Below are 15,491 nucleotides of genomic sequence, written 5' to 3'. Positions count from 1 at the left end.
TGTTAATTGCATGATAATTTTCGATTTTAGAGGTTTGTTCTGCTCTCATTGAATTGCATGTTTAATTGCATCAATCGCTAGGTTATTGAATTACATGATAATTTTTCGATTTTTGAGGTTTGTTATGTTCTCATTGAATTGCATGTTTAATTGCATCAATCGCCAGGTTATTAAATTGCATGTTAATTGCATGATAATTTTCGATTTTTGAGGTTTGTTCTATTCTCATTGAATTACATGTTTAATTGCATCAGTTATTAATTGATTGAATTTACTTCTTTGAAGTTTTTTGAATTGAATCAATAATTTAGGTTTGATTAATTTGATAAAGATTGAAAATTTGCAATCAAATTTAAAATGAGCAAATAAATTGAAAATGAGCAAACTTAAATATGTGTAACAATATAGAAAAAAATATAATGAGCAAATCCAAAAAAAAATGAGCAAATGAGCAAAATATGTTGGTGATGGTGGTGGTGGTAGGGTGTAGAGGACAGGGGCGGCGAAAGGGGAGTGAGAGTGAGACAGGTTGTGGTGGTGATAATGGTGGTGGTAAGGTGCAGGGGTAGGGACAGGGGCGGAGGAAGGAGAGAGAGTTTGGTGGTGGTGGTGATTGTACGGTATAAGGAAGAGGGTGAGAAATGGCATTCAGCTTATTATCATGAGTTGAAGAAGCAATGAAAGTGAAATAGGTATCTGTAGCTAATGCTAGGATTAGAAGAGAGAGGGTGCCCATATTATTGTGAAGAAAAAAGAGTAGAGAGAAAGAAAGTGGAGGGAAGTGATGGGAAGGCTTATGTAGCTGCTTCGTGGAAGGTGAAAGACTGCTAGGAGCCATGCATTAGTGAAGCGAAGGAAGTCCTTTGGGGAATTCAGCTTGCTGCAGATTTTGGCTACTAACAGATCACAGTACAAAGTGATTTAAGTTAAGGAGCATTCATGATTGATTGCAGATACAATAGTATCCAAAATCAATTTCTCCTTCATATACTTGGTCTGTAATTGACTGTTTATATAAAATTGATCATTAAATGTAAATTTGGTTGTATAGATATGCTTTACGCTTGATGTTGCTGCGTTGTACTGTGTTATTTTCACAAGTAATATATCACATATAGGCTCATTTAGCAAATAATTTGCTCATTTGTCAATTGAGCAAATAATTAGTTGCTCATTTGTCAAATGAGCAAATACTTAGTTGCTAATTTCACAAATGAGCATTGAGTTATTTGCTCATTTGACAAATTAACATTCAATTATTTGCTCATTTGACAAAAGATAAAAGAATTGTTTGCTTATTTCACAAATGAGCATTGAGTTACTTGGTTTGCTGGCCTGTGTACAAGCCCCAACACCTTCTTGGTCTGTTTCCTACAAACCAACCACACTCCCTTCTTCCACTTCCCTGCACAAACCTATCCCCTCTGGCCCTTCATCTTTCTGCTTGCAGTTCTGATTTCAAAAATTGTTGTGTGTGTGTGTGTGTGTGTGTGAGTGAATGTAAGAGTGTATGTATAAGTGTGTGTGTTTGCTTCTGGCCATGTACATTCTTATTTAAGAATCTGATTTTAGTTCTAATTATTGAGAGTCTGTGTGTAAGTGTGTTTAAGGGGGTACATATTCACTTGTTACTATTGTGTGTGGGAATGTTAATGACTTGTTATTTCTATTATGTTTAATGACATAAATGATAAGGAGTAACGAACAACTTGATAGTCATTCTAGTACCATCATAAATGTGCCAACTACTCCTACAATAGTAGTTTCTCCTAAAGTAGCACCTTTGCTCACTCCTGGAGGAACAAAAGAATGGCTTCCAATATGCCCCAATGAGTTGAAACCAACTATAGGGATGAAGTTTAATAATCTTGAAGAGGGTCTTGAATTTTATAGAAGTTACGCATTTGCTGCTGGATTCAACACAAGAAATTCTACAACTAAAAGACAAAGAAGAAGCATAGAATTGAAATCACATTATATCTTATGCAATAAAGAAGAATACAAAGAGAAAAGAAAGGCTACTGTTGAAAAAGATTTAAATAACAAGAAAGGAGAAAGCAATGAAGAAAAAGCTTCAATTAAAAGGAAAAAACTCGTTACTCGTGTTGGGTGCAAGGCACATATTGTCATAAAGCATTGTGATGATAAAAAATTCATAGTGTCACAATTTCATAAGGGACATACTCATGCACTTTATACACCTAGTTGCAATCTCTTCCAAAAAGAAGGAAGGAAAATGAACATATTGCACAAAAAAAATAATTGTGAATAATTCTAAGGTAACACTTTCAAAGTCTCTTATGTTTCATGAATTCTCTATATGTTCTAATAAAAGCTATTTGCTCATTTGACAAATGAGCAAATAATTATTTGCTCATTTAAAAAATAAGCATTGAATTGTTTGTTCATTTGAAAATTGAGCATTAAATTGTTTGCTCATTTGACAAACTGTTTTGTTCTTTAAATAGGTGAATATTGGTCTCGTTACAACTTTTTGAATGATGAAGGAAATTATTGGAGGATATGATAACATTGAAGCATCTAAGCAAGATTTCAAAAAATTTCATAGAGATTTAAAAGCATACAATCAAGGAAGTGATGCTCAAATGTTCGTGGATAATTTTACCAACAAAAAGCTAATGTGGAGTGCTTTTTTCTTTGATTTTTAGATGGATGAACATTATTGCCTTTGTAGAGGATTGTGGGCAAACCCCCTTTGTAAAAAGAGTTATTCTCTATTTGGTGATATGGTATCCTTTGATACCACATACCAAACCAATAGGTAATACATAATAGTCACAATTAATTTCTATGTTATAATTGTTTTAAGGTTTTCTGATGTCCTGTGCGGGACTGGTATACTTGCGCTTGTACCTGGAAAACAACGGAGACTACTTGTGGTGGGAGTTCCGCCTCCGACGATCAAGTTAGTACTTGTTTGAGGAGTGAATAGTGCGGAAAAGTAAAGGTTGGGAGATCTGGTTCCTTTAGGGGAGGAGTGATTAGTGTGTTTAAGTTTTGTAGGTGAGAGTAATTAATTGTTGAATCCTCCTTAATGAGGATTAATTAGAGTATTTATAACCTTGGGAAACGTGTCAAATACTAGGTTTAGGTCAACCTAGGGCTGACTGGGCTTCCTTGAAATTGGGCATAGGTGGCCTGTTTGGCATACGGAGGCCACATGGCATGACTCAACTGGTCCATGGTGAACGGATCAACACCTGACACGTGGCAGGCTTCTATTGGCCCATGTGGCGGACACAAGGCAGGGCCTGATTGGTCCACTTGTCAGATGATGATTGGTAGGGAAAAATCCCCTAATCATTTGCCCCTAACAGGTGGCACGTGACTGTTCACATGTCACCTGTGACAGGTGTCGGCCTGTAACAGGCGACGGCCTGCTACAGGTGTCGCCTTATGACGGGCCGAGCATTTTTCCCGCTCATTTTTTGAATTTGGAAGCGACCCTTTGCATTCTCCTTTTCCCTATATAAAGACATGTTGACCAAGTCTTTTGTTCACATTTGCGAAGTTTTTCAAGAGAACTCTTGGACTCCTGAACTTGAGCTCTGACTGCTTTTACACTTTTTCTTTCTTTTTTGAAAATGAGACCTGAAAAGCATCCGGCACGACCTAGGTTAGCAATCAGCCGGTCACCAGGGATGGTTGAGTCTAGGATTAGGGGTGCCGACTGCCCTGCGGTACTTTAAACTTTGCGCAAGTCCCGGAATCCAACTGTCTTTGTATTTATGCAGGATAGTATGGCAAGAACAAAAAAGACCAAGAGAATTGAGAACTCTGATGCCTCCATTTTCCGGGTTCAGATTAGTGAGCTGTCGGACCAGCCGCTAGATACCGCAGGGACCCAAGGTGACCCTTCTGCCGAGAGCTCTGAGGAGGGAGCTAAAGTAGCTTCTTCCCACTTCATTGTTGACCTGGTCAGTCAGCAAACAACCCTTGAAGAAGAAGAGGGGTTAGCCCCCTCAGGGAGAGGGGAGGAGTCGGACTCTTCTGATAGTGAGTCTGACTCTAGCTCTTCAAGTCGCCTCTCTATAAACTCAGAGGAAAGGCATGCTCGTTTACATGAGGCGAGAATTTCTCATGCAGCTGAAAAGGGGGACGGTTGGTCGGAACCATCCGCCTCTCATAGGGAGTTGAACACCCCTTATTATTTTCATGTCCTAAAGGGCCGGATCAAGGCCATGAAAGAACGAATAGACACTTTTCTATCGGACCATACGATGGGTCCGAATTTTCAAGTATTTGTGCCGGATGGTGAGGATACAATCGTCTGGCCCGTTTTAGCTACGGGGACGCCTGTTTTAGCTGCTACGAGGCGACCATTAAGGCTAAATTGCGATTTCCCCTACACCCGGTCGTTCAACAAATCCTCGATGGATACGAGGTGGGGCTTTGGCAGTTAGCCCTGAATTACTGGTTCAAAATCCTTGGCTATGTAGCCGGATGTGAAATGCACGAGGTGGAGCCGAATTTTGAGGCGTTAACCCATATGAACTATCTCAGCCAGACCCCCAAGGCAAGCGGTACCGGCTGGTACCAAATAATGAGCCACAAGGGCTACCTAATGACCAAGGGCAAAGAAAATAAATGGAAGGATTAGAGGAACACCTTCCTCATCATTGCCAGCTCTGACAGGTTGCTGAACAAGCGCTACAATAGGTGGAACAAGGATCCGCCTTTTCTAGTAGGAGGTCGCAGTATGCCACCTGCCCCCCGCAAGGCTCGGGAAGAGATCCTTGACCGAGGACTCTTCAAAGTAGAGATTAGGGAAAACTCTACTACTGGGGTACGAGAGCAAGTGCCCCTAAATTGCGTCCTAGAGTTTCAATGGCTCTATGACTTTTTCTGGCCGCTTGCGGCCTTAGCAGTTGGTCCTCCAGAGGTATCTGGCCTCTTGAATATATGTTCATTTCTTTTGGTTTGTTTTCGAATTTTTTCTAACTCTTTGCAGTTCTTATTTGTAGCTGAAGCTATGGACCAAATTTCCGCATCTAAGAAGGCGGCTGCCTTGCTGCGAGCCTCCGTCATGCAACAGAAGCGGACCTCTTCTGATTCTCCTTCCAAGGTGACGCCCATAGTGAGTTTCGAGCCTTTGAACTTATCATGAAAAGCTGCTTATATTAGTATTGACCACTCATCTTTTTTGCAGGCGGTCACTTCCAAACCCTCCTCCTCCCAACAGCAGTACACGAAGGTTTGGAAGACGACTGGTGGGTGTACGCCTGGATCTGACAGGAAACAGTCGGCTGACAAGCAGCCAATCACCCCACAAAGTGTGGGGAACCCATCACAAGCCCTCAGCAGGCGGCCATCACCAAAGATCTTAATGCAAAGGCCGAGGCTGAAAAGATGGCTTTAGCTCAAGCCATGATGGAGGACTCGGCTCAGATTATGAAGATGACCTGGACAACCATTTTCATAAAAGCTCACTATGCCGCCTGGGAGAAAAAGTTCAACGCTTGTACAGAAACGTATAACCAACAGATCATGAGGCAGGCGGCTGAGGAGGACGAGGCGGCCAAAACCTGCTCAGAAGAGGAAGAGGAAGTGGTGGCCTTGCAGTCGATTGTGGTAGATACGTCTAAAGAAGTTGTCCCTGATGTCGAGACAAGTAAGAAAGATGCCTCCCAGAACCAGGCGTCTCTTGCTGATCAAGCGGCAGCCAATACTGAAACCCTGCCTCAATTTTAAAGCTTTTATGTCTTTAACTTTTTATTCATCCTGCGCGCCATAAGTTCTTGTATCACTTTACCCGGCCAGGGGGCCAGGGTATTGAATATTTTGCCGGTCTTTATGGCCGGCTGTTTATATGAATTTGGCGACCATTTTTTGATCGTCTTTGCTCATTGAATATCATTCATGCTTTGTTTTTTGCTAAGTGTAGAGGATCTTTGGTATCCGCTTGCATGTCATACCGACTGTTTCGGCCAACCATTTATTTAAAATTTGTTTGCCAAAGATTGCAAACAGGTATAAAGTAACGATTGCATATGCCCTTGGACGACTGGTTGTCTTGGTTCTAGGTTAGGCGATCAATCGGCCATTTACCCAGTCGGACCCCCAACATATTTTAGGAAATACGTTAGGTTTGGTTATCTTTTTCAAGTTAGAAAGGAACATGCCATTTATAACTAGCCCGCCTGTTTGTTAAGATAGGAATAGTTCTTGAGTCCTTGCTTGCCAAAAAGCAGTCGACCTACGGACCTAATTTTCAAACATGTTTGGTTTGAAAAGAAATCATCTTAGTAGGGTTGGGGTACGAGAGCTCTAGTTCGCCTTTAGACAGGCGGACTCGTCATACCTTTTGAATCCTTATTAAGTATGAGAGAGTGACTTATGGGCAATCTTTGAGGTTACCCATTCGTCATCTTTTATGCTTGAATAGTAGAGGAACCAGTCGGCGGAGGCCAGCTGGTCCTCTTGATTCACCAATTTTTGTTGGCTATTTACTCAAGAGGTACCGGCTGTACTTATCCCAAGTAATAAAGACGGTTTTGCGACGCGGATGTTAACTGCTAACACTTATTTGGTTTAGTGTTAAAGTTATCCTTGTCTCAAAAACGGCTACGTGGTTGTCCTTGGGGAAAGTCATCTGGGTGCCGTGTAATTAGTTTATAGAACAATGTTCCACCCAAAAGGGAGCTACTCTGCGACGAATTTCATCTAGAGGGATGTCGTCGGACACCTGCTATGATGTTGGGACAGGTGATATTAGTTTAAAGATTGGATTAGTTGGCTGGGCGCCTGGTCTGATCATTCGGCCAAAGGCCTTTGGTAGTTCATGGCGAACTAAGTACAGGAGAGTAGCTGACTGTATAGCTACAGGCGACGTGCCCCTCTTAATTGAATGCACGTTTGAGTAAAATGGAGAGTAGCCGACTGTTTTATCAGTTGGCATGCCCCTCAATTGATAGAAAAAACGGAGAGTAGCTGGCTGCTCATGGATGAAGCAAAGTAGCAAACTTTTATTAGAAACTCTTGGTTGTTTACATCATTCAAAAATAATATTTCTTTAGATTATCTACATTCCAGGTTCGAGGCAAGGGTTGGCCGTCTGGTGTTTCCAGGCGGTAGGTGCCGTCCCGGACCTCTTCATAGATTCGGTAGGGTCCTTCCTAGTTGGGAGTTAATTTGCCTGACTCATTAGCCCTACCGACTGCTTCCATCTTTCTTAGGACAAAGTCCTCCACTTTGAGTGGACGCCTGTGCACTCTTTTGTTATATGACCTTGTCATTCTCAGGCGGTAGATTTCATGGCGCAGGGCTGCATTGCCCCTCCATTCTGGAAGTGAGTCCAATGCCAGGCGCATGGACTCCCAGTTTGCCTCTTCATCATACAACATTATTCGAAGAGTCGGCTCGTAGTGTTTAATTGGAAGAACAACTTCTGCATTATAGGTTAGGAGGAATGGAGTTTCTCCAGTCGACCCTTTTTCAGTCTTCCTAATGGCCTAGAAAACATGTGGTAGTTCTTCTGCCCATAGGCCGCCTACTCGTTCAATCTTCTTCTTAAGTCTGTCTGAGATGATCTTGTTGAAAGCTTCTACTTGGCCGTTTGCTTTAGGACGACCGACTGATGCAAAGCAACGTGAGATGCCTTGGTCTCCCATCTAATTTTTTAGAACTGGCGTCTCAAATTAGGGACCATTATCAAAAACCATAGACATGGGCACCCCAAACCGAGTGATGACATTTTTCCAGATGAATGAGATCACATCCTTCGTCTTAATTCCCTTAACAGCCTCAGCCTCACAAGTATGTACTTCCTGCCGCCTGTAGCAAGCGTATAGGGACCTAGGATATCCATGCCCCACTTAGCAAACGGTAATGGGCTATGGATGGCAGTGAGGTCAGTAGCCGGACGGTGAATTAACTTGCCAAACCTTTGGTAATTGTCACATTTTTTCACCATCTCCATGGCGTCTACTTCTAAGGTAGGCCAAAAGTAACCTTGTCGCCTTGCTTGTTGAGCAAGCGACCTGCCGCCTACATGTGAAGCACAATACCCTGAATGCAGGTCTTTCTCGTCCTCTTTCAGGGGTCACACACTTTAAGAGGGGCAGAAGATTACCCTTCTTAAAGAGCTCACCCTTTCATATTTCGAAGCTGGCCGCCCTTTTTTCAGCAGAGCCGCCTGGGAGTGATCATTCGATAAGGTGCCGGATGTTAAATATGCTCTGATTGGGTCCATCTAGGTTAAAATTTGATCTAGAATTCCAATAAGATCTTCTTCAATACTTCTCTTCTCCATAACTTCCTAGAAGACGGTTCTTGGAGTATCACAAGAGGCCGAGGACGCCATCTTTGAAAGAGCATCCGCCTGGTTATTTTCAGCCCTAGGCACTTGAGTTAGATGAAACTCCTCAAGTGACCCGACCGCTTGTCGTACCGCCTGCAAATATTTAATCATAGCCGGATGGGTTGCTTCGTATTCGCCATTATACTGACTCACTATCAATTGTGATTCAGAGCATGCGTCTATTCTTCTTGCCCCAGCCGCCTTGCACATGCGGATATCGGCCATTAAAGCTTCATATTCTGCCTCTTTGTTTGAGGCTTGGAAGTTAAAACGTAGAGCATACTCAAACCTGTCGCCTTCTGGCGACTGACATATGACGCCTGCTCCACAACCATTTGAGGTGGAGCTCCCATCCACATAGACCTTCCAGACTTGGTTTGGAATTTGAGAATCAGAAGGCCGAGTCATTTCTACAATAAAATCAGCAAATGCTTGCCCCTTCACTGCTTTTCTTGGCTCGAATATGATTTCAAGGCTCTGAATCTCTATTGCCCATTTGATCATTAGGCATGACCACTCAATGATTAAGAGTGGCCGCTTGATTGGTTAATCCGTGTATACAACGACTGAATATGCCAAAAAATAAGGCTTCAATTTTCTAACGGCCATGAAGAGAGCAAGATCAAATTTTTCCACTAGGGGGTACCTTAACTCGACATTTTTCAAAACATGGCTGACAAAGTAGATCGGGAGCTGGCAACCGTCTATTTCAGCAAGCAGGACGACGCTTAGAGCATGGTCAGATACTGCAAGATACATGTAGAGCACTTCTTTGGGCAGGGGACTGACTAGCCTTGGTAAAGAATGCAGATGGACTTTTGGTGTTTGGAAGGCCGCCTTAACATCCGACCCCATTCAAACCTTGATTTCTTGTTTATTGCCTGAAAAAAGTAAAGGCACTTGTCGCCTGACCGGCTGAAAAATCTTCCTAGGGCCGCCAGACAACCTGTTAACTTCTGAACCTCTCGGACTGTGCGAGGCGACTGCATGTCAATGACCGCCTGCACTTTCTCAGGGTTCGCCTCTATACCTCTTTGATTTATGAGAAATCCGAGGAACTTCCCAGACTCAACTCTAAACACAAATTTCTTTGGATTGAGCATGACATGGTGCCGCCTGAGTGTGGTGAATGTTTCTTGGAGGTCAGCCAGATGATCTGTTTGAAGTTTGGACTTTACAATCATATCATCTATGTATGCCTCGACATTCCTCCTATATTGGTCAAAGAAGACCCTGTTTATCATTCTTTGGAAGGTGGTCGGGGCGTTCTTCAAATCAAACGGCATGACCGTGTAGCAATACAACCCTTGATTAGTGACGAAGGGCGTTTTATCTTGATCTTTCTTCCACAACCCGGAATTTGATGGAAGCCAAAGTAGGCGTCCATGAAGCTCATTAAAGCGTGGCCGGCTGTTGAGTTGACCAGACTGTTTATCTTAGGCAGTGGGTAGCTGTCTTTTGGGCATGCTTTGTTTAAATCAGTGTAGTGCACACACATGCGCCAGGTACCATTCGGCTTTTTAACTAGTATAACATTTGCAACCCAGTCAGGAAAGTAACATTGCCGAATAAACCTTGCATCAAGCAGCTTTTTAACCTCGGCGACAACCGCCTGACTTCTTTCTTCACCATGGTTCCGTTTCTTTTGCCGGACCGGCTTCTTTTTCGGATCCACAGCCAGCTTATGTACTGCCAAGTCTAGACTGATGCCTGGCATTTCACGTACTTCGAATGCAAAGATATCTTTGAATTCCTTCAAAATTTGGTGAAAATCTTCACCCAATACTTCAAGAGCAGTCGTCCCTACCTTGACTGTTTGGTCAGGACGTGAGTCGACCAGGAAAACATCCGTGTGCTCGCCAGCCGGCTGAGGGTAGAATTCGTCTGACCGCTCCTGTGCTAGTGATTGGTATCTTTTTTCTTTTCTCTCGGCCCCCAGTTGAGTAGCCTTTCTTTTCTTGCCGCCTGCCACCTAGGCAGGCGCATCCTCCTTGATGAGTTCAAGGTCAGTTTTTTCACCACTTGGGCCAGCAGTAGCCACAGTGGGTTTGATATCCGAGAGGTAACACTCTCGTGCCATCTTTTGATCTCCCCTTAGGGATTCGACTGTTCCATCATCCCTCTCAAACTTGAGCAGCATAAGAGAAGGAATAATGACAGCTTTAGAGTTGTTCAGGGTGGGTCGTCCGAAGATCATATTGTAGGCCGACAGCTCTTCAACCACTAAGAACGGAACCACCATGTGACGGCCCTCCCCTTTCTCACCCAAACGGATAGGTAGATCCACTCGCCCAACTGGGTGTACAACATTTCCTCCACACCCTACTAAAGGGTGAGATACCGGATATATGCAGTCACTTTTGTACTTAAGCTTTGCCAAGCACATGTTGCTGATGAGATCAGAGGAACTGCCGGTATCTGTGAGGATCCAGCCAACCCTTTGGTTGGCCACCTTACGTTCAATGACGATGGGGTCATCATGCGGCCCCCTAACTCCTCCCAGATCTTCTTATGTGATGACAGTTTCTGGGAATGAACTCTTGGCTGTCCGTCCTTGGTGAACGAAATTAACATCTAACCGCCTGATATTGTCTTTGTTGCCCCTGATAGTGGGGCCGCCTCCTGAGAAGCCGCCTGCTATAGTGTAAACGACGGCATCGTCAGTATCTGAACTATCGGCCTGCCGATGATTCTTCTTGGCCGACTGCTTGAGCTTGGGGGAAGCATTCGCCTTGGACTTCATGACATAGGAGTCAAGGTCGCCTTTTTCAGCCAGGCAGTCTAGGTAGCGCATGAGGCTTATACATTTATTGGTTTCATGACCAATGTCCTCATGAAAATGATAGAATTTATCTTGGTTCCGATTGCTTGCAGAACCCTTCTTCTGCTCTAGCAACAGTCGAGCATCTGAGTAAGTTTTCTTTAACCCATCCGCTTGTACATGACGAATGGGCTTTCTCTTCCCTGGTGAGTGAAGGCGATACTTTGTTAAGTCAATCACAGGCGACTCCCACTTCCTAGTATAGGGTGAGGAGTCGCCTCTCGACCTTGTACAGGTTTCCTTCTTCCAGACTGAGAACGTTTTCTAGCTGACTGCTCCTTGAAGGGAGCAGACGTCTTATTATTAATGAGATCCTGGATCTCCCCTTTGAAGTTATTCATGAAAGTCATGAGTTCACTTCTAGTGATGGGAGCAGATCCCTCGGCCGCCTGTTGATGATCAAGCGGCTGGCCGGCAGGTTTACTAGATCCAACCTGGCAATCTTTCGTTCCTTCTTTTTAGAAGAATGGGTTCGTCGAGCTCGTAAGGTCCCGTCTGGGGCCGTATGAGTCTCAACCTCAACCTCATTTTTGGTATCCTTGTCACTATAGACCTGAGGGTCCTCCATAGGACGCCTCTCACTCTGAGTCGGTACAGACTATGATGCCATCTTGAAATTACCCTCCCCACAGACGGCGCCAAAATGTTTCGGGGTTTTCTGATGTCCTGCGAGAGAGTTACAATTCCAAGACTGGTATCCTTGCGCCTGTACCTGCAAAACAACGGAGACTCCTTGTGGTGGGAGTTTCGCCTCCGACGATCAAGTTAGTACTTGTTTGAGGAGTGAATAGTGCGGAAAAGTAAAGGTTGGGAGATCTAGTTACTCTAGGGGAGGAGTGATCAGTGTGTTTAAGTTCTCTAGGTGAGAGTAATTAATTGCTGAATCCTCCTTAATGAGGATTAATTAGAGTATTTATAACCTTGGGAAACGTGTCAAATACTAGGTTTAGGTCAACCTAGGGCTGACTGGGCTTCGGTTGGAAATTGGGCCTAGGTGGCCTGTTTAGCATACGGAGGCCACATGGCGTGACTCAACTGGTCCATGGTGGACGGATCAACGCCTGACACGTGGCAGGCTTCGATTAGCCCATGTGGCGGACACATGGCAGGGCCTAATTGGTCCACTTGTCAGATGATGATTGGTAGGGAAAAATCCCCTAATCAATAACTATGGCTTAAGTTAATGACTTTGTTTTAAATGAACTTAGTATAATTGTTTGCTTACTTCAATGTGAAAAGTGAATATCCCCATAAGTCTAATTTTATGTGATAAAAGTATGTATATGGGCATTGAATTGTATGTTCATTTGACAAATGAGCATTGAATTATTTTCTCGTTTGACAAATCAGCAAAGAATTGTTTGCTTATTTCATAAATGAGCATTAAGTTATTTGCTTTTTTGTCAAATGAGCATTGAGTTATTTGCTCATTTGACAAATGAGCATTCAATTATTTGATCATTTGACAAAAGAGCAATGAATTGTTTGTTTATTTCACAAATGAGCATTAAGTTATTCGCTCATTTGACAAATGAGAATTCAATTATTTGCTCATTTGACAAAAGAGCAAACAATTGTTTGTTTATTTCACAAATGAGCATTGATTTATTTACTCATTTAAAATTTAATCTGTATGTATAAACAGGTACAACATGGTGTTTACTCCATTTATAGGGGTTGACCATCATAAGAGCTGCATTACTTTTGCTGTTGGTTTCATAGCAAAGGAAGATATTATGTCATTTGAGTGGATGTTTAGATCATTTCTCAAGGCAATGGATGGGAATGAACCTAATTGTATGGTCACGGATCAGGATCCAACAATGAAAATTGTTGTTAAAAGTGTGTTTAAGAAGACTGAACATCGGTTCTGTATGTGGCACATAATGAAAAAGTTACCAGTTAAGGTGGAGAAATCAATCATGCAAGAAGAAAATGGTTTCCTAAAAAATATGTGTGCTTGCGTTTGGCATCTTGAAATTGAACCCGCTGAGTTTGAAGAAAGGTGGAAAAAGGTAATGGTTGAATACCACTTGGAAGAACATGAGTGGTTAGTTTATATATACAAGATAAGGGACAAGTGGATTCTTGCGTATTTCAGAGATGTGTTCCTTAGAGGAATAATGCGTACAAGATCTGAAAGCGAAAACAACTTTTTCTGCTCCTTTATTAATCTTCACGTGTCACTTGTTGAGTTTTACTTGAGATATGAAGCTGCAATTGATGCCCAAAGACACACTCAAGGTCAGAATGATAATGATTCAAAGCACAAATATCCTGAGTGCAAATCACCACTAGAGATAGAAAAGCATGCCTCACATTTATATACTAACTTTGTCTTTTATGAATTCCAATATGAGGTTGAAATTGCTTGTTTTTCTTGTGGTGTTGATGAATTGAAGAAAGAAAATTGATTGGAAATTGCTAAAGTAAGTGAAGGAAATCGGATTAGAACATTTGATGTTGTGTTTAATCCAACTAACTATGACACCACATGTTCTTGCAAGCTATTTTATAGACAAGGAATTCCATGTACACATATGATTTGGGTTTGGAAAGTAAAAAGGTTTGAAACCATTCGTGAGCAGTATATGCTACACAGATGGACTACTATGGCACTAAAGAAACCAATTTTTGACTTGGGTGGAAACCTGTTAAAGCAATGTGCTAATTTAATTGACAAGAAAAAATTGTTAAATGATATATGGTTAGAGATACATACTTGTGTAAGTTTGGCAAAAGGCAAAGATGAAGATATTCAAGACCTTGTGATAAATCTTCAAGGAATAAGAAAGGGATTTGGAGGCTAAGAGGATTGGAAGAAATAATGAAACAACAGCTGGAAGTGCAATCAACAAAGGACAAGACATTAAGCTATTGATTGGAGCTAGTGTGCCAACTGAAATAATTGTCAAACCTCTAAAAATTTCAAAGAATAAAGGGACTGAAGTTCATGTATCAAATGAAGAGACTTCAAAATAGAAAGGGGCTGGAGTTCGTGTATCAAATGAAGAGACATCAAAATAGAAGTGCAAAAAGGCTAAAGGGAGAAAAAGAAAGGGTCGTAGAACAAAACCAGAAAAAGAAGAGATTATGTAGAGGTTGTGGTGAATTGAGTCATCATGATATTAGAAATTTTCCAGAAAAAGTGTAATGATAACTTTTATAAATATAAGATTTAATATTTTTTTATAAATTCCTAACTGTAGGCCGTACTTGTTATTTCTTTATTTGGTTTTTGTTCTTGTCACTGTGTGCATCTGTTTTTCACTTTGTCAGTATGCTTTGATCTATAAGACTTACAGACTTTGTAGGGGAAATAAGTGTGGGAAGAATAAGATCAAAAATAGCACCAATAGCAAAAAGATGTTGAGGGATTTGTTATAATAATCATGCCTCGAAATGCAATTGAGCTCAAATTTGAAGTTTAATATTTTTAGCACATCCCCTCATATAGAAATTTTGTGTTTTTAATTTTGTTAAAATGAGAAAATAGTTAATTGCTCATTTGTCAAGTGAGAAAACATTTCTTTAATCATACATTAAATCAACAAGCATTTCTTAGCTCATTTGTGAAATTATATACACTTTCTACATAATTAGTTACTCATTTGGAAAATAAGGAAACATTTCTATGATCATTTAGGAAATGAGCAATCACTTTTTTTCTCATTTAGCAAATGAGCAAATAGTTAGTTGCTCATTTGTCAAATGAGCAAATAGTTAGTTGCTCATTTGTCAAATGAGCAAATAGTTAGTTGCTCATTTCTCAAATGAGCAAATAATTAGTTACTCATTTGTAAAATAAGCAAAAATTTATTTGATCATTTGGCAAATGAACAATTAATTTTTTTCTAATTTAGCAAATGAGCAAATAGTTAGTTGCTCATTTGTCAAAAGATAAAATTCTTAGTTGCTAATTTGTTAGCTTAGTTAATAAGATCAACTTTTATAAAATGTTTTCCATTACATTGACATACCAAAAGTTATAAAAACAAAATAAACACAAACACATTTTTCAAATTTAATCATTTGTCCCATTGATAACATCATAAAAACTAATACCTCTATTGTTCTATACAAATCCTAAGAACATCCTGACAATCGATCAACTTCATAGTCTTCAATTCTCTCCATTGAATGCTCTTGGATTGTTGCCCCTAGCTTTCTTCAGTTGTAAGACTAGGTTCCTCAGCCTTTTTTTTCTTTTGAACAATTTCTTTAACATATTTAACAGTATTTACTTCACTTGAAATAATTGCGAAGCAATACTTAAACGAAGTTTTTCAATGATTATGACCTGCAAAGAGAAAAAATGAAGCAATAGTACAGGGTAAGTATAAGGAAGCA

The 15,491-nt window shown here is 41.2% G+C and overlaps 1 protein-coding gene across 1 annotated transcript; it reads left to right on the top strand.

Moving 5' to 3' along the window:
* The first annotated feature begins 1,687 nt into the window (after nt 1–1,687).
* Nucleotides 1,688–13,951, top strand: LOC110692396 (protein FAR1-RELATED SEQUENCE 5-like). Its single transcript, XM_021869393.1, has 6 exons — nt 1,688–2,023; nt 2,508–2,608; nt 2,696–2,750; nt 3,756–3,973; nt 12,787–13,501; nt 13,649–13,951. The coding sequence occupies exons 1-6, from the start codon at nt 1,688–1,690 to the stop codon at nt 13,949–13,951; spliced, it is 1,728 nt and encodes a 575-aa protein (XP_021725085.1).
* Nucleotides 13,952–15,491: the final 1,540 nt, after the last annotated feature.

The sequence above is a fragment of the Chenopodium quinoa genome, unplaced genomic scaffold (assembly GCF_001683475.1).
Source record: "Chenopodium quinoa cultivar QQ74 unplaced genomic scaffold, ASM168347v1, whole genome shotgun sequence".
In the NCBI taxonomy this organism is placed as follows: domain Eukaryota; kingdom Viridiplantae; phylum Streptophyta; class Magnoliopsida; order Caryophyllales; family Amaranthaceae; genus Chenopodium; species Chenopodium quinoa.
This window is presented reverse-complemented; position numbering and strand designations above follow the sequence as displayed.